This window comes from Zootoca vivipara, chromosome 12, assembly GCF_963506605.1.
Source record: "Zootoca vivipara chromosome 12, rZooViv1.1, whole genome shotgun sequence".
Lineage (NCBI taxonomy): Eukaryota > Metazoa > Chordata > Lepidosauria > Squamata > Lacertidae > Zootoca > Zootoca vivipara.
In genome coordinates this window covers 10,460,552-10,487,187 of record NC_083287.1, presented here as the reverse complement: position 1 = coordinate 10,487,187, position 26,636 = coordinate 10,460,552, and the positions used below count along the sequence as shown (strand labels likewise).

Below are 26,636 nucleotides of genomic sequence, written 5' to 3'. Positions count from 1 at the left end.
CATTTTTAGGGGGGAACCACTGTTTCTTTCTATCTATCTATCTAAAATGACATTTATTTATTTAGAAGTTTTTATACCCTGTCCTCCCCTCAGACTAGAGCAGAGGCAGGCTTGCAACATAACATATGACATAAACGTTACAAAACAAAACAAATGAGAAATTATTGTAGGAGTCAAGTCCATGGCACTCTGGGAAATTTAATTTTCCAGGGGACACTCTCTATGTCACATGATCATTCACCTCAGAATTTGGTGGATGTTCATGTCATAGTCCCACCCACCCCCTTTTTTTCCAGCCCAGTTAAACATGCATGCAGTCCTGGTCAGCCTATGCAAGATCTTCTCGGAAGAAGCAGTTCATTTCCTTTGCTGAGCTGGGTTGCAATTGAGGAAACAGTTGCAGCATCTGTAGTCAATGCTCTGGCTGCATCAGTCTAAGGCAGAAGAGGGAGCAATCACCCAGATTTGAGCACATTTTCATTCAAAGCAAGACAGAGCCTATTAAGGTAAGAACAAGAAGCACCATATAATATCTGAAAGGCCACCGCACTCCTGCACCTTTAATAGTTGTATAGGAGAAGGCATTTCAATAGGCTACCTTGCATGGCAAACTACTATTAAAGGTGCAAGAGTCCTTTTTACCTGGCCGTTCTAGTTCACAATAGTAGCTCATGTAATTTTGATCTCATTCTCAACCAACAGCTATGAAAGTAAATATGAAGGCTGACAACTGATTAAGCGTGTGTTAGATTCATCATATATGAGATTTGGTTGCAGCGTGAAACATATTTTATTTGTTTTCTTTATTAAAAAATAAACTATATATATTCTATTTTAATCTTCAAAGCGGAGGGGGCTGTCTCGTTGTACAAGCAATCAGAAAATCAAATTGTTTTCCACATAGATTTCAACAGTGCCAAAATAGTGGAGTTGAAACATCACTTCCAGTTTGTGGCATGGAAATATCCACTGCTGTTACTGGGGAAGGAGCTGCAGCCCTTCCAAGGCTATAACTTGAAATCATTTTTTTTTCTCAAAAAATATATTAACAGCAGAATCCTGTGTATGCCTGCTCAGAGGTTAGCCCCAAGAGCTCAACTGGACTTACTCTCAGCTTAGGTAAGCATGTATCAGATTTTGGAATGGGGAGAAATTTGATTCAGTTCACACTTAAATGTGAACCAACCTAAGTCACCATTTCAAAAACAATAAAACCTTTGTTCAAAACTGTCGTTTCCCCTCTCTCAATTTCTAGCAATTCCTGCTTACTAAAACCTCTTCCTATGTTTTTAGCTATTCTTATTTTATCTGTAAGGCATCTTGAGTCTCTGATGGGGAAAAGGTTGGGTGAAAATAACTAAATATATAATAGTAATAATAATAATGTTATTATTGTTTAAAGGTACAATTTCCTGTCAGTGTCTTTCCCTACTCACTGAATTCTCCCCCTCCATTCTTCAGTTGCCCCGTGTGAGAGAGATAGTACCTCCACACGAAGTACAGTATTTCACTTCTGACACCATGTGTTGTCTTCAGCATGATTCAATGTAGCAGTTTTAAACAGATATTTCATTAGCAAGCCAATGCCTGTTGCGTGTACAAAATCCATCAGCTTCTTTAACTGACAAGATTGCTCTTAAGAGTCGATTCATCTTAAATATACAAATCATTCAGCACAGGCAGCAGGAGGCATGGAAATGAGGGAGATCTGTGTGCAAGGGGGAGCTGAGAAAAAAGGGGGAAGGATTGGAAACATGGTGAAAATAAGGGGTGCAAAGGGAGGCTGTAGAAAAGAACGTAGGGGGTGCATTGGGCTGCATAACGGGATGACAGCTGGTAAAAAGAGATGTTAGTACCTGTATTGCATGGAGTGGAAGGAGAAACTCTAGGAGGTAATATGAGGGGGAGGTTAACATGTGGAATGAGTGGGGGGCAGAGTCCCTGGTTATTCATGAAATTAGGGACAACAACATGGCCACAATTCAGCCACATCTAAGCACTTCCACTCATTTCAGTGTCTGGCATTTGCAGTGCTCGCCTAAGCATGTTTACTCAGAATTAAGTCCCAGTAGTTGTCATTTGGAGTTACTCCCTAGCAAGTGTGTTTAGGTTTGCAGCTTCAGGCTGCGATCATTAAGGCAGCTTCCTCAGAGTCAGCCCCATCAAGCTATATGGGACACACTTATTTCACGATTCATTCATTTCATGAAACTTATACACCGCTTGATTGAAGAAGAAGAGAAAAAAGCACCTCAAAGTGGTTTGCAGAAAGATAATAAACTCGAGACAAATCTACAGCCATACTTCAAAGCTTGCAAAGGTTAAAATACCGAAACAGATTAAAATGACCTCAACTTTATATTATTTTGTTTACCTATGATTAGGCATGTGTAAGGTTGCACAATTAAGATTATGCTTACCTTTCCATTGTCGCCAGTGGAATCCTCTTTCCTGAGGCTAATAGCAACTCCAGGGAGAGATTTTTCGTTGGGACTGTGGGGTGGTGGTGGTTCTAATCCTGCTCACCCCACCCTGTGGTGGTTGTAGACATTTTAAAAAACTGCACACAGTGATTGTTTTTATGCAGTTAGCACAATGTGTCATTTGACACTTAAACATGCTTTGGCACGGCCGTGACCTAAAAGCATTTGAATACCCTAAAAACATTGGAAAGAATGCTTTTCAAACCTCCCTTATCCTGCCCAAAGTCTCTAGAATCAATAATCAAGAATTTGCACTGAAAAATCCAAGCAGGGTGAAATCCCAGCTCATGTGAAGGGAATTGTATTCTGATTTTTGCAGGGTTCAGGTGTGGAAGATAATTTACGACCTGTGGTTGTACACTAAACTATATTATTACAGCTACAACTCTGGAGTGATAAGCCAACTTTAGTCATGCTAAGAGTAGACCAATTCAAATCAATGGACTTAACTAGTCTACTGATTTTAGTGGTTCTATGTGGGTTTGACTGACATTGGATAGCTCCTTTTCTAAAGCATCTCTAATATAGGGCAGTGCCAGTGTTCCTATCTCTGCAGTTCGCTAGGTTTCCTCCAAGAACTCTTTCTGTATTGAAACAGTGCTTAACAATCAGTTCCTGGGATGCAATTTTTTGCAGCCATTAGGAGATTCTTCATCATCCTAATCAGAAATCATATGAATCAAATTCAGCAAGATCTCTTATAGCAAAGCGATCCTGTGCATGTCTGCTCAAAAGTAATTCCAACTGAGTTCAGCGGGACTCCCTTCCAGGCAGGTGGGTAGCAGATGGCAGCCCTACAAACTGGAATTCCATGCATTACCTTGATTTCAAAAATTTGGAGCCATGTCACCACAAACATAAAAGTCCATGCTGATCACAGCACACCTTTGCCCACCAAAATTATCAACCCTGCTAGCTGGCCCTGCCACGCATTGCTGTGGCTCATCCCTGTGATTTTCCCCACCCTGTGCCGATTCATGACGTATCCTGCCCCCCACCCCTGGCTTATTACTGTGATTCCCCCCCTCTCTGTTCCGACCCGTGACGTATCACGCCCCCTTCTCCCCCCACCCGCAGCTCATCCCTGTGACTGGTCCCACCGTGTCCTGACCTATCCCGTCCTCTCCTCTCCTCTCCCCCAACCCCCACCCAGGTGAGTCAGTACCTCCATTTGGCCTAGTCTGTAAAGGCTTCGGCCTAGTATGTAAACGGGAGCCAAGGTGCTGTTGAGAGGGAAGGTTTTATAGGTGCAGTACCAGTGTAGCCGTCGCTAGAGGGCGCTGATTTGTAACCTGGTTCTTTTCCCAGCATGCACTTTTGGCTGAGTGGTGTGTTCTGGAACAGGGGTTTGGGGGGGGGTTTACATGGCGGAGGTGTGACATCTGTCTTAGCAAACTTTCCTATATCCTTTGGACATTCTCATGTGATGTTGTGTCAAAATTTCACCTCAAGCGGTCAAGCGGTTTTGGTGAAAAGTGGAAGCACACCCACATGCCCTTTTTACATTTATATATATATATAGATAAACCCTGTCCTTTTTCCGTGGTCTCAGGTACCACCTATGGATCAGAGCCATCTACAGATCATCTTTAACATGACAATTTATCTTAGTATTACATTCTCTTGGTGTTAAGGTATAACTAGGTAATCCATAGTTCTTTAGCTGCTGCTGAAAATTGTTTAGTATTACAGCCGTCCTATAAACACTACTTGGGACAGGTTTTCTCTTTTCTTTTCTTGCGCATTACCCAGTTGCAAAATCCCAGCAATCTGTCTGCAGCATTAAGTTAGGGTTACCAGACGTCCCTAGTTCCCGGACAAATTCCATCCCCGGAATATCCACAGATTTGCAAATCTGTCCCCAGGAAACGTGGCAACAGCAGTCTCAGCAGCCTGGAGGCAGCCTGGTAGCGCAGTTGGCTCTGGCTGGCTTCAGGAGCTGCTCACTGCCACCGCCACTGCCAAAGGAGAACCGGGGATGTCCGGTAGTACAGATCCCCTGCCCTCTTCCCCCTTTGTTTTGACAGATCGGGGGAGGTCCGGGAGTCATGAATGGGTGGCCATTGCCCAGGAGGGGCGCAAGGCACGCAGTTTCTCTGCCAGGCAAGGTGCAAAGCCCTTCTTTCGCACCCTGTGAAGCATAAATGCGCAGTTTTTTAAAAATCTGGGCAACGGCTACCCGCCCGCGATTCCCGAGCCTCCCCCGATCAGTCAAAACAAAGGGGGAAGGAGATTGGGGGAGGCTCGGGAGTCACGGGTGGGCGGCGCACCGTTGCCATTTTTTAAAAAAACTCATTTATGTTTCACAGGTGCAAAAGAAGGGCTTTGCACCTTTATACAATATGCATGTGTGCTTGGGCCCAGGGACTTTTGCCTCACCATCCTCACTACTGACTCCCTGTTGCTACTCAGGATCAATGGGGAAAAAAAAGTGTCCCCGGATTCGTTGAAAAAAAATATGGTAACCATACATTAAGTCCCATCTGGAAGTATCCTTAGATGCAGGCCAATGAAATAATCATAGAATTGTAGACTTAGAAGGAATGCCAAGAGTCACCTGGCCCAACCAACTGCAGTGCAGGAATCTCAGCTAGATCATACATGATAATGACTGGCTACGAATAACTATTTAACAGTACAGTGGTACCTCGGTTTAGGAACACAATTGGTTCCGGAAGTCTGTTCATAAACTGAAGCGTTCATAAACTGAAGCGAACTTTCCCATTGAAAGTAATGGAAAGTGGATTAATCCATTCCAGACGGGTCCGCAGAGTACTCAACCTGAAGCGTACTTAACCCGAAGCATGGGTGTAATTGGTTCCAGAAGTCTGTTCATAAAATGAAGCGTTCATAAACTGAAGTGAACTTTCCCATTGAAAGTAATGGAAAATGGATTAATCCGTTCCAGATGGGTCCGCGGCATTCGTAAACCGAAAATTCGTAAACCGAGGTGTTCGTAAACCGAGGTTCCACTGTAGGTGCTTGTGACAGGCTGGAGATGGGGGTGTACCTTTTTGAGAACTGAAGGTAGCTTGAAAGAGACAGGATATTGTATTGTGGCTTGTGGCGTTTGTATACTCTTCCACTTTTTGTATCACTTATTCTAATAAAAACCAATAAATGAGCCCACCACGGGAAGTGAAGCTTTCAATCTCTCGTAGCAATCGACTCTTCCAAACAGCAGCCATTAAGCTGTTGCTGTCAATCTATCAATTCCATCAAAGGGCCTCCAGCCCTTTTCTTTTACTTTCAAGAAAGATCCAGCAGCCATCGTAGTCAGAGAGATGGTCTTTAGCTTAGCTGTGCATTTAATAGGTGAAGTGGGAAAAGCATAATTGCTGTGACACGGTTCCCTGTCCTCAAAAGGTTGATAAAAGGACTGACTTGGAGGTGAAGAAGGAAGCCTTTTCTCTGAATCTAGAGAAGGTGTAGCCTTCTTGTTGTTAGACCAGAGCTCCCATCACCCCCGAATCTTTGTCGTTGGTGGTTCGCTCTGATGTGAGCCCAACATCATCTGCAGGTTCCCATGTTGGCCTGACCTATAGGATCTCTACCCATAGTAAGCTCCCTTACAGGCCCAAGCTCAGTCTTATCTACACTGGTTGGCAGTAGGCTTGCCCTAGGTCACATGTCCTGGTTTTCGGGTGTAAAAATGTCGTCGGGAAGGAATTTTGCTGAACTGGCAAAACGTCAGGGAAAACCCAGATGTATGGCAGTGTGCTGGAAAAAGCAGCCCCAAAAGCTTAAAATCACCCAGCAATTGGGGTTTGTTCCCCAATTAAGCTCAACAGTTTGGGTGGTTTTCTTAAAAAAAAAAACCTTCAACAATTTTGATTGTTTGGTGATGTCAGGAATTTTACTTTTTGAAATATGGCAACCCTGGTTGGCAGTCTCTCTCCAGGGTTTTCCCTCAGCCCTATCTGGAGACGCCAGGGCTCAAACCTGTGCTCTGTAACTTAGCTACGTACCCCAAAGGCCTTTCCCCAACATACAGTATACACACTGAGGGCAGAGCCGAGCAGTGCCCATTCTCCCCTGCCCCCAAAATGCTCGTACCCCACACACATTAAGAAGAGCATGTGGGAAAGGAGTTGATGCGCTTAGTCTCTCCTTCCAGACGGGTCCTCTCTCGGAACAGACATTGTGGGGTCAAGGCGAGACTCAAAAGTGTGCATACCTTTGGTGTGGGGTCAGCAGCGGGCCCCAGCTATGCCCTTCATGCATCAGCTACACATGTGAAGAGGGCTTTTGCAAAGTGTTTTTGCAAACACCATACATTTAAAGTGCGTTCAAAGCACATGACCCCCCCCCCAAGGAATCCTGGAACTGTCATTTGTTACGGCGGGTACTGGGAAGAGTAGCTCTGTGATTTTACCAGGATTCTTTGGGGTGGGGTGGGGCATTGAGAGAGAGAGCCATGTGTTTTCAATGTACTTCAAATGTATGGTGAAACATTTAATTCCCAGTAAATGTTTTTCAAAGTCTTGGGTGTTTCAACACGGTGTGGTTTTCCTGTGCATCCAGCCTTCCAATACTCCGTGTTCCTTTTTCCTCCTCACGTCAATTTATACTGAGAGAAGGGGGGACACACACAAAAGAAGGCATGGAGGGACGAGAGGGGCAGAGGCGGCATTTGCTGTGTGGGAAGGGAGAGGGACGGAAGCACCTAGACCAAAGCGAGCTCAGCGCAATATGCATCTTCTTCCCACAAAGGTCAGCAGACGCAGGCCTTTTGCAGCATTACCACTGCCACCTGTCTTCTTGCCACATCTGTGTGGGAAGCCTCATCCTGTTGTCTCAGGGCTTCTGCAACCATCCTTGCTTGAGCCAGAAAGATAAGATAGCAGCAGGGCTGCTTCTGTGCAAAGGGAGTAGCCGAGGACGGGAACTAAGGATTAACGGGTTACAGCAGTGCTTCCCAAAATAAAAATATAAAAAAATTCCCAGGCCACCCTTTCAGAATAAACATTTGCTCATGCCACACCAAGTTTTTTTTATTGAGAAAAGATCCATTTGAAAATGATTTAGATGAGTTGAAAAAGATATGTAAGTATAATATATATTAAAAAAAAAAACCCAGAGCTCTTTTTATTAGGAATGGTGGGGGAAGATGTAAATAAACAGGATGAGAAAGTTATTTTATACGCAACAGCAGCAGCAAGAATTTTACTTGCAAAATATTGGAAAAAAGAAGAAAGTCCAAAAATTGGAGAATGGCAAGAAAAAATATTAAATTATGTGGAATTAGCAAAATTAACAAATGCACTTAGAGGGGGTAATAATAAAAAAAATTGTTCAAAATTGGGGAAAATTTGGTGAGAATCTCAAAAAGCAGTGCCCCATGATAAAAACTTGGATTTACTTCTAACATTTCGTACAGATCAAAGGTTGGAAATTAAGTGAAGTAGCATAAAAAGGTATGAGACTTTTAGTCCGGGAAGAAGACAAGTGGAAGTCGGTTTATAAATGAAGGATGGATATATTGGTTTATGAAACACAGTTGATTCAGGAGAGATACTGGAGATAATAATTTTGGTTTATGTATAATTTTTTATTAATGTTTTAGTTTGTTTATCTGGTTTACTTGGAATATTTGTATTATTTTCATTGTGATATTTTATTATTATTATTTCTTATGTTTTGTATTTTTAACCTTAATAAAGATTTTTTTAAAAAAAGGAAAATGATTTTAAAAAACCCATTTCTACCAGTGCTTGATTTTTAACATGGAACATAACTGCTTTATAATATGATCATGGGACATCCAGGAAGTATAAAACAATGCAGCTACCTAAGAACAGGAATCGTTCCCAAAATATAATGATAAACGAGCCTCTTACATATGTACCTTAAGTCCAGACCCTCCAAGTGCCCCTATTTTCCAGGGACAGTCCCAGATTTACGGAAGCCATCCTGATTTCTGATTTGACCCCGGAATGTCCCGCTTTTCCTTAGGACGTCCCTATTTTAATCAGAGAAATGTTGGAGGGTATGGAGTTATGTGACTCCTGAGACAAGGAGATACAAGCTTTGGAAGACATCTGAAGGCAGCCCTGTATAGGGAAGCTTTTTAAATGTTTAATGTTTTCTTGTGTTTTTATACATGTTGGAAGCCACCCAGAGTGGTTGGGGCAACCCAGTCAGATGGGTGGGGTCAGAGGTGTAGGAAGATAGGGGTGGTGGGGGCAGGGCGCCCCGGGCAGCGCAATCCCAGGGGCGCCATCGTGACTGCCCACCCCGCCCCCAAATCACGCACCCCGCCCCCAGAATGCGTGCCCCGTCCCTGGGGGCAGCACGCCCCTGGGTGGGGTACAAATAATAAAATTCTTATAATAAATGGCTTTATACAAACTCAATGAGAGGTATGGGTGATCTCATTTATATTTGGTTTCATTTAAGACAAACCAACTCTCATCTCCTCAATAACACATAGAATAAGCCTTTCCCGATCTTTCATATTTGTCAAAAAAGCTATTTTTGAAAACTGGAAACCCATATTCTCTCTCTCTCTCTCTCTCTCTCTCTCTCTCTCTCTCTCTCTGTCTCTCTGTCTCTCTGTGTGTGTGTGTGTGTAAAACACTGAAATGTTTGCCCGTTTCTTTGTTCTTTAATCTTCCTGCCACCCTTGCCATCAACCCTCACCTGCCACACCCTTTGAGAACCACTACCTTAGAGCAACCTAATGTCTGGTTCTCAGGTCTGGCTTGAAACTAACACCATGAGTGGGAACTATCAAAATGTGACTGCTGAGGTTTCTGTATTGTGCTAGAGGAGCTGCTTTTCAGTGAATATATGAGTGAACCTCAAAGAAGAGAGCACCAAACGGTTTCCCAGGCTTCTGATAGCTGAGGCTGCAACTGCACATCATATGAAACGCAAGACAGGCTTTTCTCTCTTCTTGTAACATCTAAGGATGCCTCCAGACTTACAGCTTCTAGCTTTATCAAAAAACTGTTTCTCCACTAAGCCTTGTTCCACTTGCACATTGTTTTTTTTTCAATCTTTTCCTTCGTCTCATTGGCTCCCTTTGTTCTGCTGTACTTGGTTTTTCTACTGTAAAATGACAAGCATCTGTAAATGTTTATTCAAAGTTAATTTTACTGATTTCAATGGCCTTATTTCAAATTCAGTGTGTGCAGGACTGCAGCCCCATATCACCCTGGGATTGCAAAAGGAAACCCCACCCCCACCAAGTCTTGGTCATGCTGCACAAATTTAAAAGATCACTTTAGGGTGATTAAATGGTTCTGCTGTCAAGTGGGAAGTTGGCTTGAATCATCTTTTGACAGGTTACATCCAGGGTGACTTATCCTAGAAAAGAATCATATTTCACCTCTTCAGAGAAAATGGTAGTTACCTTTGGAGTCCACTTAAATGGCACAAATGTACATATGGTAGTCAGGAGATTGAACAAACTCAAGCATTTTAATACCCGTGAATATGTCAGATGGCAAGACATCCATGATTTGATCTGCCATGTCTTTTTTTTTCTTGGTAAAAAGCTGCCGCCACGAGGCCCAATTTGGATTGGTACCACAACATGGGGGTTCAGAGGAGGGATGCTAACATTTCCTCTGCACCTTGCACCACCTTTCTGATGAACATTGTCTGCTGCTCCCCCCCCCCAAAAAAAACACCAGTTGTGATGTAGAAAAAGGAACGAGAAGTTCACAGAGCTCCATAATCCTGATTACCTTGGCTCTCTGGCAAAAGATTTGGGGAGCCTCACAGGCAATCTCAACTTTGCATGGCAAAAGGGGCACATGTTATTTCCCCAACTAGCACTCGGGAAAGTGCTTCTGCAGTTAATTTATGTTCTGGTAATCTGGGTCTATCTAGAAATAGCACAAAATTTTAAGGAAGTTAACTGTAAACAATAATGCAGACGTTAAAAAACAAAAACCCTCAAAATGATGATGGCATGCTGCAACATTTAATGCACAGTTTCGCCCAAATAATTCAGGGAACTGTAGGTTGTTAAGAGTGCTGGCAATTGTAGCTCTGTAAAGGATAAACTACAGTTCCCATGGTGTATTTTCCCCCCGGGGGAAGACATGTGCTTTAAATGTATGTTGTTGAGGTAATTGCAGTTATAAAGGACTGCAGTTGTGTAAATAGGTATCTACTACTAATTTTTAATTTTGCTGGTATCTTCCAGCCAAACCATTCTGGTCATAATAGCACAGAACGCCAACTGTCTTAGCTGCCAGAAAACTGAGCTACAACCTTGTTCTAGTGCAAAAATTAGTTGCAGCAGAGTCACACTAAAACCAGCAGGGCTTGCACGCTTTTAAATGTCTACTGAAAAGTAAGTCCCACTGAGTTCAATGGGACTTACTCCCAAGTAAAGGTGCATAGGAGTGCAGTCAGAAGCAAATGCAATTTATGATCCACTCACAAACTTTTGCTGAAAAGCTGTAGCAAACAATTACATACATTGGTAGGATTGACAAAAAACCTGTAGTAGAAAATTGAACTATGGATTGATAAAGGATTTATGAAAAATAGAGTTATGAAAAAGATGCAGAGGGGAAAATCCACAATGGGAGCGGGAAGGGAAGTCAAGGGGTTATGTGTTTATGTATTTAATTCATTTGTTTATGTAAAATAGAAAATGCAAAAATAAAATTGATTGGAAAAAAGGAAAAGACGGATGATGTTCAAATGTTCTTCAAGAAACAAAAGTGTTACTTAAAATGTGAAGAGGTGACTTGACACAACTTTAGGACTTTAATGTCGTGTTCACAGCTGCTTTGCATTTGGCATAAGCTCCAGAGGCGAATCCACCAACACTTGCCTTCCTTCTCCAGTTAGCTCAGTTGGTTAGGTGCTGGTAATACCAAAGTCGCAGTTTCAAACCCCATACAAACCACCTGCATATTCCTGCACGGCAGGGAGTTGGACGAGATGAGTCTCGGGGGACCCTCCAACTCTATGATTATATGAAATATAGAATTAGTTAGCTCTGTCTGCCATTGGCTCTAGCGCCATCTACTGTTGGCCTCCCTGCCAATTCCAATGGACACCAGCCACCACGGGAGAGAAGTCTATGTCTCTCTTCCACAGCTAACTGTGCTTCTCCTTTTCCTTTCTCAGGCAAGTATTCATCATGGCTGAGGAACCTCTGGAAGTGGTCACTGAGTATCTCTATGATGAACTGGCCATAATGTGTGAGAAAACAGACATCCAGGCATTTGGCAAAGTCTTTCTGCCAGTACTGTATGCCCTTGTGTTCGCCGTAGGGCTGGTGGGAAACGGCCTGGTGGTTTTGACCATTCTGCAAGGTGGGCGTCAAAAGAGCGTCACTGACATCTTTCTCTTGAACTTGGCCATTTGTGATCTCCTTTTTGTCATTTCTCTTCCCTTTTGGGCTTCTTACATCGTAAAAGGTTGGACACTCGGGAACCTTTCGTGTCGGATAGTTTCCTCTTTCTATTCCGTGGGCTTGTACGGAGGGATGTTTTTCATCACTGTCATAAGCATCGATCGGTACTTTGCTATCGTCCGGGCAACGTGCATCATGAAAGCCAGAACAATCCGACATGGATCTCTCACTAGCCTTGCAGTCTGGACCCTGGCCATTTTGTTTGCAGCTCCCCATTTCGTGTTCGTCCAAAAGATAGATAGACAATGCACTTCTCTGTATCCAGAACACCTTGAGGAAATCTGGCCCATTTTCACTTACATAGAATACAACATCATTGGTTTCCTTCTCCCGCTGTGCATCATGAGTTTCTGCTACCTGATGATCGTCAAAACCTTGATGTCCTGCAAAAATCACCGGAAAAGGAGAGCCATGAAGCTGATTTTATTAGTGGTTGTTGTGTTCTTCCTATTCTGGACTCCATACCACGTATCACTTTTTCTGCAGATATTGAGGCTCTCCGACTTCTTTCAGAACTGCAGCTCAAGGAGGCTTTTAGATCACACCATGCAAATCACCGAATCACTGGCTTTCAGCCACTGCTGCCTTAATCCCATCATCTATGCTTTTGCCGGCGAAAAATTCAGAAAGAAGCTTTCCCGCTTGGCTCTCAGATGTGTCTCGTTCTTTTTTTTCTGTGCGCCTTGCGATAGAGCTCCCGTTCCCGTTCCAGAGGTCACCATAACCAGCAACCATACGCAGAACACCAGTGACCAAGATGGCTCCATCCTTCTGTGATTGCTCCCTAGAGGACAGCCCTGAAGAATATTTTGTATACTGAATGCTAGCCTACCATTTGACCTAGATGTGAGTGAACAAATAGGGTTGGGTCCAAAGATCCGCTGTGACATTCACACAGAGTCCCCGGTCGTTCCACGGACTATTGACCCTGTGCCACCACGTCTATTGTCTTCCACTGTCACCAACCAGGTTTCCCCGGTAATATATTCAGACTCAGTCAGGTTGTAATGTGTTAACAAAGATTCCAGTTTATTGTGAACGCAAACAAGTTTTAAATACTTTGAAACACTGTAATCCGATTCACTCTCTCTTGTCTCCCCTCTGTCTCTAACTCGCTCGGACTCCTATGCCTCCCACCCACAAGAAGCCAACCGAACTACAGTGGTGCCTCGCAGGACGAATTTAATTCGTTCCGCGAGTCAATTTGTTTTGCGAAAAATTTGTCTTGCGAATCGCGGTTTCCCATAGGAATGCATTGAAATTTCTTTTTTTTTTGCCCATAGGAACGCATTAATTAAATTTCAATGCATTCCTATGGGAAACCGCGATTCGCAAGACAAATTTTTCGCAAAACAAATTCGTCTTGCGAGTCACCATCAGATCACAAGATGCATTCGTCTTGCGAAAAATTCGTCTTGCAGGGCATTCGTCTTGCGAGGTACCACTGTAACTATCTATTTCCGACTATCTAAACCTCTGGCTAAGCCTTTTAAAAGCAGGTAGGCTCCACCTCTGGGCTTTTCTGTTGGTCTAACTATTAACCCTTTCTCTCCCCCTGTACAGACATTTCCAAAAGAACGGGCAAACGCCACATCCGCCCATGGGGAAAACGTCATGGGCTTCCCCTGCGAAGGGAGCAAAAAGTACCTGTGTCCAATTTTCTGCTCTCTCCCCCTTCTGCTCCTTGTCAGAGGCTCTGGATCTCTGGGAATTATTCATTGCAAGTTGGGGGGGCTGAGAGGAAAAAAGGGAGCAGGAAATGTCACTTCTAGCTGCCCCCTTCTGGGGGCAGATCTCTGGATTCATTTGTATACAGTCATACCTCGGTTTATATATGCTTCAGTTTGAGTACTTTCAGTTTAAGTACACTGCGGACTGTCTGGAACGGACTAATCCACTTTCCATTACTTTCAATGGGAAAGTTCGCTTCAGGTAAAGTATGCTTCAGGTTAAGTACAGGCTTCTGGAACCAATTTTGTACTTAAACCGAGGTACCACTGTACATCCCATAGGTGTCAATATTCATGTTCTGCCACTAAGAACCAGAAATGTGTGTGTGTGTGTATTTGAGGACTGGATAAGGTTGTGGAAAGTGAATTTGAAATTTTCTGATTGTATATTGTTGAAGGAGAATTACATGAAAATGATGTACAGATGGTATATCACACCAGTAAAATTGGCAAAAATGTATAAAACAGAACAAAAAAACTGTTGGAGGTGTAAAGAAGGGGAAGGTACATTTTATCATATGTGGTGGGAGTGCAAGATAATCAAAATATTTTGGGAAATGATGTACCACGAACTGAAAAGAATGTTTAAAATAACATTTGTTTTTTAAAAAATCCAGAAGCCTTTTAGTTAGGTTTTTTAGGACAAGAGCTGCCAAAAAAGGACATTATTTATGTATGCAACAACAGCAGCAAGAACTCTAATAGCACAAAATTGGAAGACTGGAGAAGTACCATCTAAAGAACAATGGCAAGACAAAATGATGAACTACGCAGAGTTAGCAAAGTTAACGGACAAACTGAAAGAAAAGGACAACAGGGACTTTGAAAAAGAATGGGAACCTTTTACAATATATTTGCAGGAACACCAAAAAACATGGACTCATTGGCAGGATTTAAATAAACATTTATGATTTTATTTACATAAAATGAGGAATATAGCACTGTGATAACATAGTATTGTATATAAACAGCAGAACGTATCATTTGATGTAATAAACCAGAAATGGAAGCTGAGGGAAGTCAACATGTGGGGGGGGATGAAAAGCTAATGTTTAGTATTGATATTGGATACAGTGGTGCCTCGAGGTTGAAAAATTCGCAAGTCGAAAAACGCCATTGGAAACGCGATTTCCCATAGGAATGCATTGGAAACAAAAATTCATAAGTCGAAGCAACCCTATCTAAACATTCGTTAGTCGAAAAATCCCTAGCTAAAACCCCATTCGTAAGTCGAAAAATTTGGTTGTCGAGTCGTTCATAAGTCGAGGTACCACAGTATTTGTTTTGAAAATGGAAAATCAATAAAATCTTTAACAACAACGACAACAAAGAAAGAAACACACACACACACACACACACACACACACACACACACACACACACACAGCATGCCACCCCCCAAACTGGTATCTGATTGTACATTAACATTAATGCTTAGAAAGTTCAGGTAATTTTAATTTATTTCAGCATTTTAACTTTTGTAGGTTTTGAAGTATGGTTGTAATTCTTGCTTGTTTTTATTGTTTTATCTTTTAGTAAACTGATTTGAGGGTTGTTGTTGTTGTTGTTTTTATAATCAAGAGGTGTATATATTTTATGAAATAAATAAAGGATTCTTATTAAGCCATACAAATTATTCAACTATGCAGCATAAGAAAAGAGACATTGCACGTTCTTTTGTAATTCAAGAAAATATTTAATAAAAATTATTTCAAAACAAACAAACAAACAAAAAACTATGCAACATATAGTGTCCTGTAAAATTTGTTTTAGCCATCATAGATAGTCATTACCAGGGAAGAATATAGTGAAAGCCTTACTGTTCAAGATAACCATATCTGCAGATAGTTTCATATTGTATATTGGATAAATGGCACGCATCTCCATTGTCTCCCAAGACAGGCAGATGCTAACCAACCAATTGACCAGCATACTGCATAAAATTTGTCCGTGGAATCCTTATAAAGCCTTCAAGGTTTGAGCTACTGATAGCTGAGCAGCCACTAAAAGAATAGTCAATAAATCCCCGTCTTTTTATTCACTTTTCAACACTTTTGTCACACCTGCTTTACTTATTAGTGTGGGACTGTGAGTTTACAATGACTAACAAATAGCAAATATGCAGGGCCAGATTTAGGTTTGATGAGGCCCTAAGCTACTGAAGGTAATGGGGCCCTTTATATGTCCAGAAATTAGAAAACCAGTTATATTTTAGGGAGCAGGCTAGCAGGCCATTACTTACATCCTAGGAGCCTACGCAACACAAAACACTGTTGCTGTATGTAGGTTTTATTTTATTTGTTTTTTATCTTATATTTTGGAAATGTACATCCATTAATTTTTTTGGGGGGGGGCGCAAGAAAGTGGGGCCCTAAGCTATAGCTTGTTTAGCTTATACATAAATCTGGCACTGCAAATATGAATAACTAATAAATGTTGGGTTGTTTAAAGCAGTTCTCTCCTTAACTTGTGTCTGACAATTTCTTCTATTCATATCTTATTGAAGGGGAAACCGGATGCTATCCTCGAACCTCTAGGATCGCAAAATCGTAGCCACAGCGCAAACAGAGAGATGGAAGGCAGCAGCTACAGCACAGAGCTGTAGTATTTGTAACTCCCTGTCAACCAGTTCCTGGCCATGCTGCAAATTGCCCAAACCTTGGAGGGATTACGGGCAGTGTTTGCCTTCCTTCCATCCCTTCTCCTTTTGGCAGGACCAGAGGCCACAACCTTGTGAATTAAACGACACAGCGATTTCCTGAGCTGCTTCCACATAAGAGCCGTACAAATAAATAAATAGCAGCCATTAAGCTGACTCAGCTCAGAGCAGTATTAAACTTTGCACTGCTGTGCCCAAAAGGGAAGAGAAATAAAGTGGAGCAAGTCAGCAACTCACTCTCTCTCTCTCTCTCTCTCTCTCTCTCTCTCTCTCTCTCTCTCTCTGTGTGTGTGTGTGTGTGTGTGTGTGTGTGTGTGAGAGAGAGAGAGAGAGAGAGAGAGAGAGAGAGATGGGTTTGTACGATGCGAGACACCCTAAATTCCTTGGTCCTATGAAAGTTAGAATTAATCAATGTTTGCTGAGGAAAACTGTGCCAAACAGCTTCTGTTCAAAATAGCTAATACTAATTTAGTAAGACAAAAGTCCAGGAGGGAGATGTGCAGGATTTCAGTTTGCCTGATGTAGGGTGGAGGAAAATCCTATTCCACCTCTTCTCGGTGGCAAGCAGGAGTGGCGGTGGTCACAGCACGAGGAGGGCTGACTGCTTTGATGCTGCAGAAAGGCGTCTGAGAGCATTGGGGATGCAATGCTTTGAACCCCTTCGCAGAGTAGGCTCAGGTGTGTAAATAAACCACATCTCATAAAGACACCACATTCTCCACTGTGCCTCATTTCCAAAGGAAACACAAACCGTGGGTAACCTCCAGGCACCCCTGGGATGTCACACAGCTGTGGAGATCGAGGTGCCATGTAACTATCTAGATCAGGCATCCCCAAACTGCGGCCCTCCAGATGTTTTGGCCTACAACTCCCATGATCCCTAGCTAACAGGACCAGTGGTCAGGGATGATGGGAAATGTAGCCCAAAACATCTGGAGGGCCGAAGTTTGGGGATGCCTGATCTAGATCTACCTACCTACCTACCCCCACACCCACACGTAGTTGCTTTTATAAAATGAAAGAGGAAGACAAAGACAGAAGTCCCATCCACGCCACAACCAAGGAAGTCAGCAAAAGGAGAAACAAAATAAACTTCTTAGGCAAGCATTGAGCCCCTACCGTGCGCATGAGGTTTTGGCAACTGCTGAACAAAGCGGGTAGACAAGACAAAAGGCAACCACTTCTGGTTTTGTCCCGTAGCAGACTAATAATGATCTTCCGCTTTGAAACCTGGCTTCAGAAAACGAGAAAAGCATATGTTGCACAAGGCCATGCAACCTCTCTTTCTCTATCTTTGGCTCTTTCCTCTTTTCTGGCCTCGCCAACAAACTGGTGTCAAGCTCTTGAAAGAGAGAAGTATCCTGTAAATCAGGGATAGACAGCCTAAGGCCCGGGGGCCGGATGCGGCCCAATCCCCTTCTCAATCCGACCCGCAGACGGTACGGGAATCAAGGTGTTTTTACATGAGTAGAATGTGTCCTTTTATTCAAAATGCATCCCTGGGTTATTTGTGGGGCCTGCCTGGTGTTTTTACATGAGTAGAATGTGTGCTTTTATTTAAAACTAGCTGTCCCGGCCACGCATTGCTGTGGCTTAGTCTGTTAAATGGGCCTCAGAGTCCCCCTTCAAACTCCTCCTCCCACCCCTGGCTCATCCCTGTGATTGGCCCCACCCTGTTCCAACCTATGACCTTTCCCGCCCCTCCTCCCCCCATCCCCCACCTAGGGGAGCCCCCGCCTCTATTGGGTGTAGTCTGCAAACCTCTACTTGGTCTAGTCTGGAAAGCCAAGCCAAGCTGCTGTGTAGAGGGAAGCTTTCCTACCTGCAGTAGCTGCCACTAGAGCAGGGGTCAGCAAACTTTTTCAGCAGGGGGCCAGTCCACTGTCCCTCAGACCTTGTGGGGGGCCGGACTATATTTTGAGAAAAAATATGAATGAATTCCTATGCCCCACAAATAACCCAGAGGTGCATTTTAAATAAAAGGACACATTCTACTCATGTAAAAACATGCTGATTCCCTACCATCCGTGGGCCAGATTTAGAAGGCGATTGGGCCGCATCTGGCCCCCGGGTCTTAGTTTGGGGACCCCTGCACTAGAGACTGCAGTTGTGCAAGGTCTCCTGATTCTGGCTTCCCAGCATGTACTTTAGGGTGAGTTGTGAGTTTTGGGGTTTTTACCTGGCGGAGGTGTGACATCTGTCTTAGCAAGCTTTCCTATAGCCTTCGGACATTCGCATGTGATGTTGTGTCAAAATTTCACCTCAATTGGCCAAGCGGTTTTGGTGAAAATTGGAAACACACCCACATGCCCAGTTTACATTTATAGATATAGGTATAGGTATAGGTATAGGTATAGGTATAGATATAGATATAGATATAGATATAGATATAGATATAGATATAGATATAGATATAGATATAGATATAGATATAGATATAGATATAGATATAGATATAGATATAGATATATAGGTGCATCTCTGGGTTATTTGTGGGGCATAGGAATTGGTTCATTTTCCCCCCTTCAAAATATAGTCCGGCCCACCACATGGTCTGGGGGACGGTGGACCGGCCCGCGGCTGAAAAAGGTTGCTGGCCCCTGCTGTAAATGAATGCCTCAAGTTTCACTGTGGTGTGCTCAAAGCAAGCATTGTATTTATGATAGGGCACTTTGCAGCTTTCTTCCCCCTTTGAAAATGCATTTGTAGGGGCATGGATCTGAAGCAGAGGGGTTTGGCTTACTGGCAGACCACTCCCTGTTTTTCGTATAAGAGTTCTCCCCAAATGAATTGGGCTTGTACCAGACAGGGGGAGCTTCTACCCACAACCTTGGACCAGGCTGTTCAGCTGTTTCTGAAATTTCTGAGCCCAACTGCCTGGTACTCCTCTCTTTTGCCCACCTCTAGAAAAAACAAACAAAGAAGCTTTGTATGTCCTTTCCCAAAGCCCATATGAGGCAGACCTTTGCAAGGCTCTTTGAAACAACCTTAGAATGCAATGAGCAGCTTTAACTCTTAGCTGTGCGGTTTTAGCACATGGGGAAGGTCTGAATGAGAAATTCCTTTTGAAACCAACGAAGCCAAATGTCCAAATATAAATGGAAGCTTATTTGGAGAAATTGTGGGGAAAGGGGAGGCAACACACACACACACACACACACACACCCCTAAAATGAAGCCCAATGTAGTAGTTAGTTACCTGCTTGAGCATAGACTAGGTTTTCAGGGCATCTGCAGAGTTCCTTGCAGAAGGGAGGTTCTGGAAGAGGGCATATTTAAACTACTATTTTCCCGGACAAGAACCGAGGGTAATACCCTCGGATAGAAACAAAACAAAAAGTGTACAGGTGCTTTAATGCAACCCCAGTCATTTCAACAGTGGTTGCTCATTCTAAGATGTGCTTATTGTTTCTTAGTATTCATCTTCTACCTGTATAATTCCATGCAAAATGAAAGGATGATGTAAGGAAATTAGCACATCAGAGGGTTCTTGTTTCTAAGGCAACTGAAGGCAGAAAGTTGTGTTTGTGTGTAAATAGCATGATCCACAATTAAGCATTAGAGTGGAACCTTGGTTCTTGAATGGCTTAGTTGACGAACGAATCGGTTCCCAAATGCGAAAAACCCGGAAGTATGTGTTTCGGTTTTTGAACGTTTTTTGGAAGCCGAACGTCCATAGCTGCCAAGTTTTTCCTTTTCTCATGAGGAAGCCTATTCAGCATAAGGGAAAATCCCTTAAAAAAAGGGATAACTTGGCAGCTATGCGAACGTCTGATGCGGTTGTCAGCTATTGTTTCTGGGGCATCTGTGCCTATTGGAAGCCGCACCTTGGTTTTCAAACGTTTCAGGAGTTGAACGGACTTCTGGAATGGATAAGTGTCTTACTGATACTTTCAGAACTGTTCTCCTCGTTTCTTCATGCAGATCTGTTAGCAGTCTTATAAGCAGAAGTGTCAACATCAAGATGCAGATATTGGCACTGCTTTCACACATACAACACCCAGGGCCACCAGCTCGTAGTTATTTTTAAACCCAGCTTCAGCTTTGAGGTTTCCAATGAAGGCTCACCCAAGCAAGACTTGCCGAATGAGTTCTGCAAAGTGTGATGGCCAAAGACTTCTCATCAGCCATGAGTGTGGTGTGTGTGTTTTAACTTCTTCATTGTGAATCCATTAGCATTTCCAGAAAATGCAGCTTATTCAAGGGCTTCCACTTCCCTAGGCAGAAGGAAGTACCGAGGCTATTAAAGTCGACAAGCAGCAAGTGCATGAGACTTAGCAATTTTCATTCTTCTACATTCTGTTTATTTACAGGTGTATAAGCTGAGCACAAGGAAGGAGTGAGATCCAGACACTGTGATTGCCTTGAAAGCAGCATCAGTTGCATGCTCAAACCACTGCCTGGTGCCTCACCCCTGCATACACAGTACAAGGTTCTTGGATCGAAACAGGCCACAACTTTATTGATTACAGATGCATGTGCTTTGGCTCAGGCTTTAGGTGATTTCTCGCTCAGTCAGCCCATCTGACAGCAATAAATCAAACCATGCAAGTTAATGCTTTATTAGCAAGAACATGATCTTCACTGACGTGGCCTAATGAACATAGCAGCTCCCCACAGTTGTCTAAGTGTGGATCTAAATACAAGGGGGGCACACTATAAATAGGCCAGAAATTAGATCGTTTTAACAAAAGAAAAAAATCTCTATGGAAAACCGTGCTTTGAAATTTTCTGCTCTCTGGCACCATCTGGTGTTGCATGTTTATAGAGCATTCAAAGCACAGTTTCTTTACTAATGTAGCTGAGTCCTAAGTCTCCTCGTCTCCAGGGTTCCCCCCCCCCAAGCAATCAGAGACTCTGCTTGCGTGAAGCTAACTTCTTCTTCTCTGCTCTCTTCATACCTCTTCTGGTTCTGAGAGACCAGGGGAAAGGGAGCTGTTCTCAGCAGGAGGGGGAGACATCTGCGACTTTTCACCAGCCTGGCATATCTCTGCCTCTTGGCCTGTCTCCTCCCATTCTCCTGCTTCTGCCTCTGATTCTGATCTTGTATCTGTTTTCTCTCTGACCACTAAATGTCCATAACACTGGTTGCTGGCTGCTTCCCAGAGGGCTCACCATCACATCTAGTGCCACCTTTGTATAATGCACTTAAAATGCACTTAAAACGTTAAATTTGCAGCTGCATTCTGGAGAAGTGAAAAGTTTGCTTGCCATTTTGCTTTTCCTAATCAAATGTATTGCTCAACTTGTATGCAAATGAGGTGCAGGTCCAGGTCCAGGTCCAGGTCCAGGTTTTTTTCAACGGAGGCAGCTTTGCTGCCGCTGCTGCCATTTCGCTTCAGCCAAGCAGGCTGAGGTGGAGCACAGCAGGCAGCGTCCCTGCCTGTTCTCTCCAGCTGCCCTGCTTCTAGGTGGGGGCAGCTGCCCCCCCCTGCCCCATGCTGGGTACGCCCATGTTTTGAATGTGTAATCTACTTGCAACAATGCACTGGCAGATTCATCTTATTAAAATGCCAGTGACATTTCATATTATGTAATTAAAATGTACATTTAATATACAGTATTTTATGTACTTAGAGCATTGATATATTTATCATGGCTATATACACATTTCTGCTTATTCTGGCTCCTGTGCACTCCCACTTGGTGTTTGAAGCTGTGTACACATGACTTTAGACCACAGTCCATATCTGCCCAGTTAGTTTCTAGAGAAATACTGCTGTTACATGCATTCCTGCCCCCCAATCAGCTTCCATATGCTTTGAAAATGTAAACCACAATCACTTTATGTCCTGTCTTAGATGTAGCTGAGGTGTGTACATCTAAGACAGCCATTGCACGTGTGCAGATGGCAGCTTCATGGATAGGAGTTGAGGAGAGCAGTGTTGCAGCAGGTATATGAACCTAGGGTTGTCGTACGCCTGGAATTTCCCAGATGTAGCCGGAATTTGGCCATCAGAAATAGCATCCTGGCAGAAAATGCCTGGGGAAACCTGTGTGTATGGCAACCCATTTTGGAAGTGTTGACTTTTTGGCAAATTTCCTAAAAAGTAGGATTCCTACCACATGTGGTGGTCATGTGACAAAGTGAAAAAAAAATGGGAATCAGTTTATAATGAGTTTTAAAAGTTATTTAGGTATACGTTCCAAAAAAAAAAAAACCTGAGGCCTTTCTGTTAGGGCTGATAGGAAATGAAATTTAAAAAGCAGACCAAAGATTGTTCATGTATGCCACAGTGGCGGCGAGAGTATTAATAGCCCAGAGATGGAAATTGCAGGAATTACCTTCAATTGCGGAATGGCGAGTGAAGATGTTGGAATATTTAGAGTTGGCCAAACTGACATGCAGAATCCGGGATCAAGAGGACACGAAATTCAGAGAAGAATGGAGTAAATTTATGGATTATGCAAAGGAGAATTATAAGAATTTAAAGACTCTGGCTGGTACAAATTAGACCCAACAATATTGATTTAGCATTGATATAATATTTTACATTGAGTTAGTATCTAATATTGGAAAAATGTAAAATTGTAGAGTGAAATAAATTACCTGCTTAAGGGAGGAGGGAAGTCAAAGCTTGACAAAGCTATTTGCTGTATAAATGTAAATTGTATTTGTTGATGTAAAGAAATCTGAGAAAACAATAAAAATTTATTGGGGGGACTTTGATTTTTAAGGAGATTTTGCACGAGAGAGAGAGAGAGAGAGAGAGAGAGAGAGAGAGAGAGAGAGAGAGAGATTCCTTCTCTCTCTCTGGTGTGCATAGCAATGGTGCTAATGCAGCTTAAAACACAGCAGGGGGGAATGAGCTCACTGTGTATTAAGCAACTAATATGTACATAGCCCAAATATAGAACTGTAATGGTTTGGAAGTAAATGAAAGAAGGGAACTGGGGGTAGCTTGAGCTTCAGGTGTGATGCAAGCCTCCCATCTAGCGGACACAGCTCAAAGAGCTGCATTTGCTGTGTTACGGCTTTTGCTGCTAAGAGGAAGCCACAATAACAGGAAGGACACCATCCTGCTGTTTGAAAAGACCTTGTGGCTTTGTGGGTCTTTTATGGGCCTCAGGGTTTGTACAGGATCGTGTTTTTCACAAAGTTTCTCCAGCCAAAGGGGCAGAAGAAGGCATTCTGAAGCCTTGATATGAATTGGCAGATTAGATCAGTATTTCTCACTTTGAGCTCCTTAGAGGAAAGGTGGGGTTGTTGTTGTTACGCTACGAATTGTGTGTTTCTCTACTGTAAGCTGCCCTGTGATCTTTGGATGAAGGGCAATATGTAAATTTAGTTAATAAGTAATAATCATAAATAAAAATAACTTCAAAGAATTGTCAACTACATTTCTCAAATGCAGATGAACACTGTTTGATGAAACTTTATTTATTGGGTTGCAAGTACATGCAAAGAGTTAGGTTACAATTAACATCCATTTAGTGCTCAGCTATGGATGTTGTGTCCTAAAAGCACAATTTTGGACAAACATACCCTTCAACATCCCACTGATCAAAATCGGGATGCTCGTTTTTCGTCTCTGGCTCTCATGGGAACCATGCGACTCACATGAGAGCACGAGACAAAAAAAGAGCGTCTTTTGGTCTGGCATTCCTACACCAGAGGGTGAGACAAAAAATGAGTGTCTTTTGGTCTGGCCAGTTGACTTGTGTAGAGTGCTGGATCAAAACATGGGACATTCCGGGATCCAATCAGAAGCCAGGATGGCTTTTGTAATTCCAGGCTGTTTCACTCAATTTGGGATGGTTGAGGGGTATGGATAAAGAAATAAATACAACAACAACAACAAAATCCTGATCAAGCCATATGTATGCGACAACCGCGGCTAGGACGTTGTTAGCCCAAAAATGGAAAACTCAGGAGTTACCAACGATTGAAGAGTGGCAGACGAAGATGATGGACTATGCGGAACTAGCAAGATCCGAAACCAGGGAGTGACAAGGTTCCAAAAAGACTGGAGAAAATATGTGGACTATATGGAGAAGAACTGTAGAAGAAGTTTAAAGACACTTGCAGGACTGAAATAAATCCTACGAATTGACTTTAAGTGGGGGAATAAAAGAACTGCGAGATAGGAGTGTATAAGAAAACCGGATGAGGGGAAGGAGGGAAGTCAAAGCTCGGCAGAGCAAAGGAAAGGGAAATAACTGAAGAGATGTTAACAAGAGAAAATTTTGTGTTTATTGTATGTTGGAGTGTTTGTGGGTGAATGCTTTGTTTGTTTTATTATTGTTTAATGTGTTTATTTGAAAATCAATAAAATGTTTCTAAAAACAACAACAACAAAATCCTGATCAAGCCTGAAAAAAGGAGTGCAAACTTACTGCACAGCACCTTGCCCTGCGACCAAAACTTCTTCTTCTTTTTTTCTATTTAAAAAATATTCTGAGGCAACGTTGAAAGAAAAGCTATCCTCATCTTGCAAATTGTATTGAAAACATACACATGAGCAGGCGATTTTTAACTCAACAGAAACGTGTCCTGTAAAAGAAATGACATCATTAGGACAATGTCATCTAATTGTATGAGACATCTCAAAACAATGTACTCTTTAAGGGGGGGGGAATGGGCATCTTAATTAAGGACAAATAATTATAGCTTCCTTATTTTTTCTTCTGCATTGGCAAACCACAAAAAAATATTTGGGATGTTACTAAGTCATCTGCAGCACCGCTTCTAATTTCTGTTCCGTTCCAGGGATGAGTGCACTTCTGCTGCTGCTGCTTTTTGATGCATGTTTACCTCCAAATCATTCAAACAGCAGAGAATGGAGCCAGCTATGGTCAATGGTGAGTCATTGTCTCCTCAATCAGTGGTGGAGCAGGCCAATTGGGCACCTGGGGTAGCTCACGTGCCCTGCACCCGGGGCGGAGCCAGCCGCCTGCAAGAGCGTTGCCAGCCACCTGCAGGGCAGGGCGAGCCAGGACAGGACGCTCAGCAGGGCCTCCGAGGAGTCTGCCTGCCTCCTCCTCCTCAGCCGCCCTACAGCCGAGGGGGAGATGTCAGGCGGACCGTTTGAGGCCCAAGCCACCACATCACTCCCAGGAGAGACGCATGGCTCAGGCGTGCTGCAGGTCCTGCGGTAAGTACTGCCCAGCATTTTTTTTAAATATAATTTTATTGATTTTATAATAAGCATAGAGAAAAGAACAATACAAAAAAAACACAATCATAATCCCACACCTTCTTCCATGCTGAGCAAATAGTCGAAGGTGGTTTCGTTTTAGTGGCTGGGTTTCTCCCCTACCCTTCCTCCCCTCCCCAGCGCCCACCCCTGCCACCTGGTGTCCGCCCGGCCAACATTCCATACTATTATCATATAATAATAAGAAGAAAAAATTAGGCAAAACAAACAAACAAACCACCCACCCCACCCCGAAACCCTCAAAAAGAAAAAAGAAAAAAGAACCAAGGAAAACATAAAAAAGGAAAGGAAAAAGAAAAAAGAAAAAATACATAATTTTTCAGTATCCATAACATTGTATTTTAGGGGCTTCCCCAATCTCCCCCTTCTCCGATTTTCATTATTTTGGATCATCTTAACAGTTTCATTTCTCCATATCTCCAATCATCTTTACCAATTATTCTAACCTTAATTTAAATATGATAATTCCTTTCAATTTCTCATACAATTTCTAAAATTCACTTTTATCACTTTCATAAAATATATTACTCTAATCTTTTCACCAACTATTTTTCTGCCCTAGCCTAATTTCCCCCTCAATAGACTTTTCTTGATTTTTGAATTTTTATTTCATATCCCAATTCTAATTTATAATATAATTATACTCCAGCTGCCCTGCCCTCCCCGTTACCCAACACCCCCTCCCTCCAGCGAAATCCGGTTCACAATCCTGTTTCAATCCTGTTAAACCATCCTAACAATCTCAATTACATTCTCTCTTCATCCCACCCCTTTCCCCCCCCCCATTTTATCTTCCCAGCCTCATTGTAACCCCCCTGTGTTTCAATTCTTCTTTGGTTGACTTTTTCCTTTCTCTTGTGGTAAATCTGAAATTCTACCAACTCCTGTCGTCCCCATAGAGGAAAGAGGATGATCCTCCTGTTATTTTGCAGTAAGGAATCTTCTTCTCTGTCGTGGTGGGCATCATTTTGTTTTATAATCTCACAGTTTTTGTCGTTATTTTCTCCAAGATTGTCTTTATTATTATCATTCTGTTCAAAGTCCATGTATTCCTCATCTACAGAGTCCTCTACAAAGTCATTTCCACAATCCGCCACCTATGTGTGCTGCGTTGAGTCTTGTGATTGTATATACTCTCCAATAATGTCACTCTTTAAGCACCGCAAGAGTTCCAGAACAGTCTTTTGGAACTCAGGGGGATATCTTTTTGTTGACATCATT

The 26,636-nt window shown here is 42.7% G+C and overlaps 1 protein-coding gene across 2 annotated transcripts; it reads left to right on the top strand.

Annotated features, from left to right (window-relative positions):
- The first annotated feature begins 369 nt into the window (after window positions 1-369).
- Window positions 370-13,694, top strand: LOC118092171 (CX3C chemokine receptor 1). 2 transcript variants are annotated; one of them, XM_060280618.1, is made up of 3 exons: window positions 370-506; window positions 1,053-1,119; window positions 11,580-13,694. In XM_060280618.1, exon 3 carries the CDS (start codon window positions 11,593-11,595, stop codon window positions 12,643-12,645), a length of 1,053 nt encoding a protein of 350 aa, XP_060136601.1. In that variant the 5' UTR covers window positions 370-506; window positions 1,053-1,119; window positions 11,580-11,592; the 3' UTR covers window positions 12,646-13,694. The 2 variants fall into 2 exon arrangements, with proteins under 2 accessions (XP_060136601.1, XP_034985855.1); XM_035129964.2 differs by lacking the exon at window positions 1,053-1,119.
- Window positions 13,695-26,636: the final 12,942 nt, after the last annotated feature.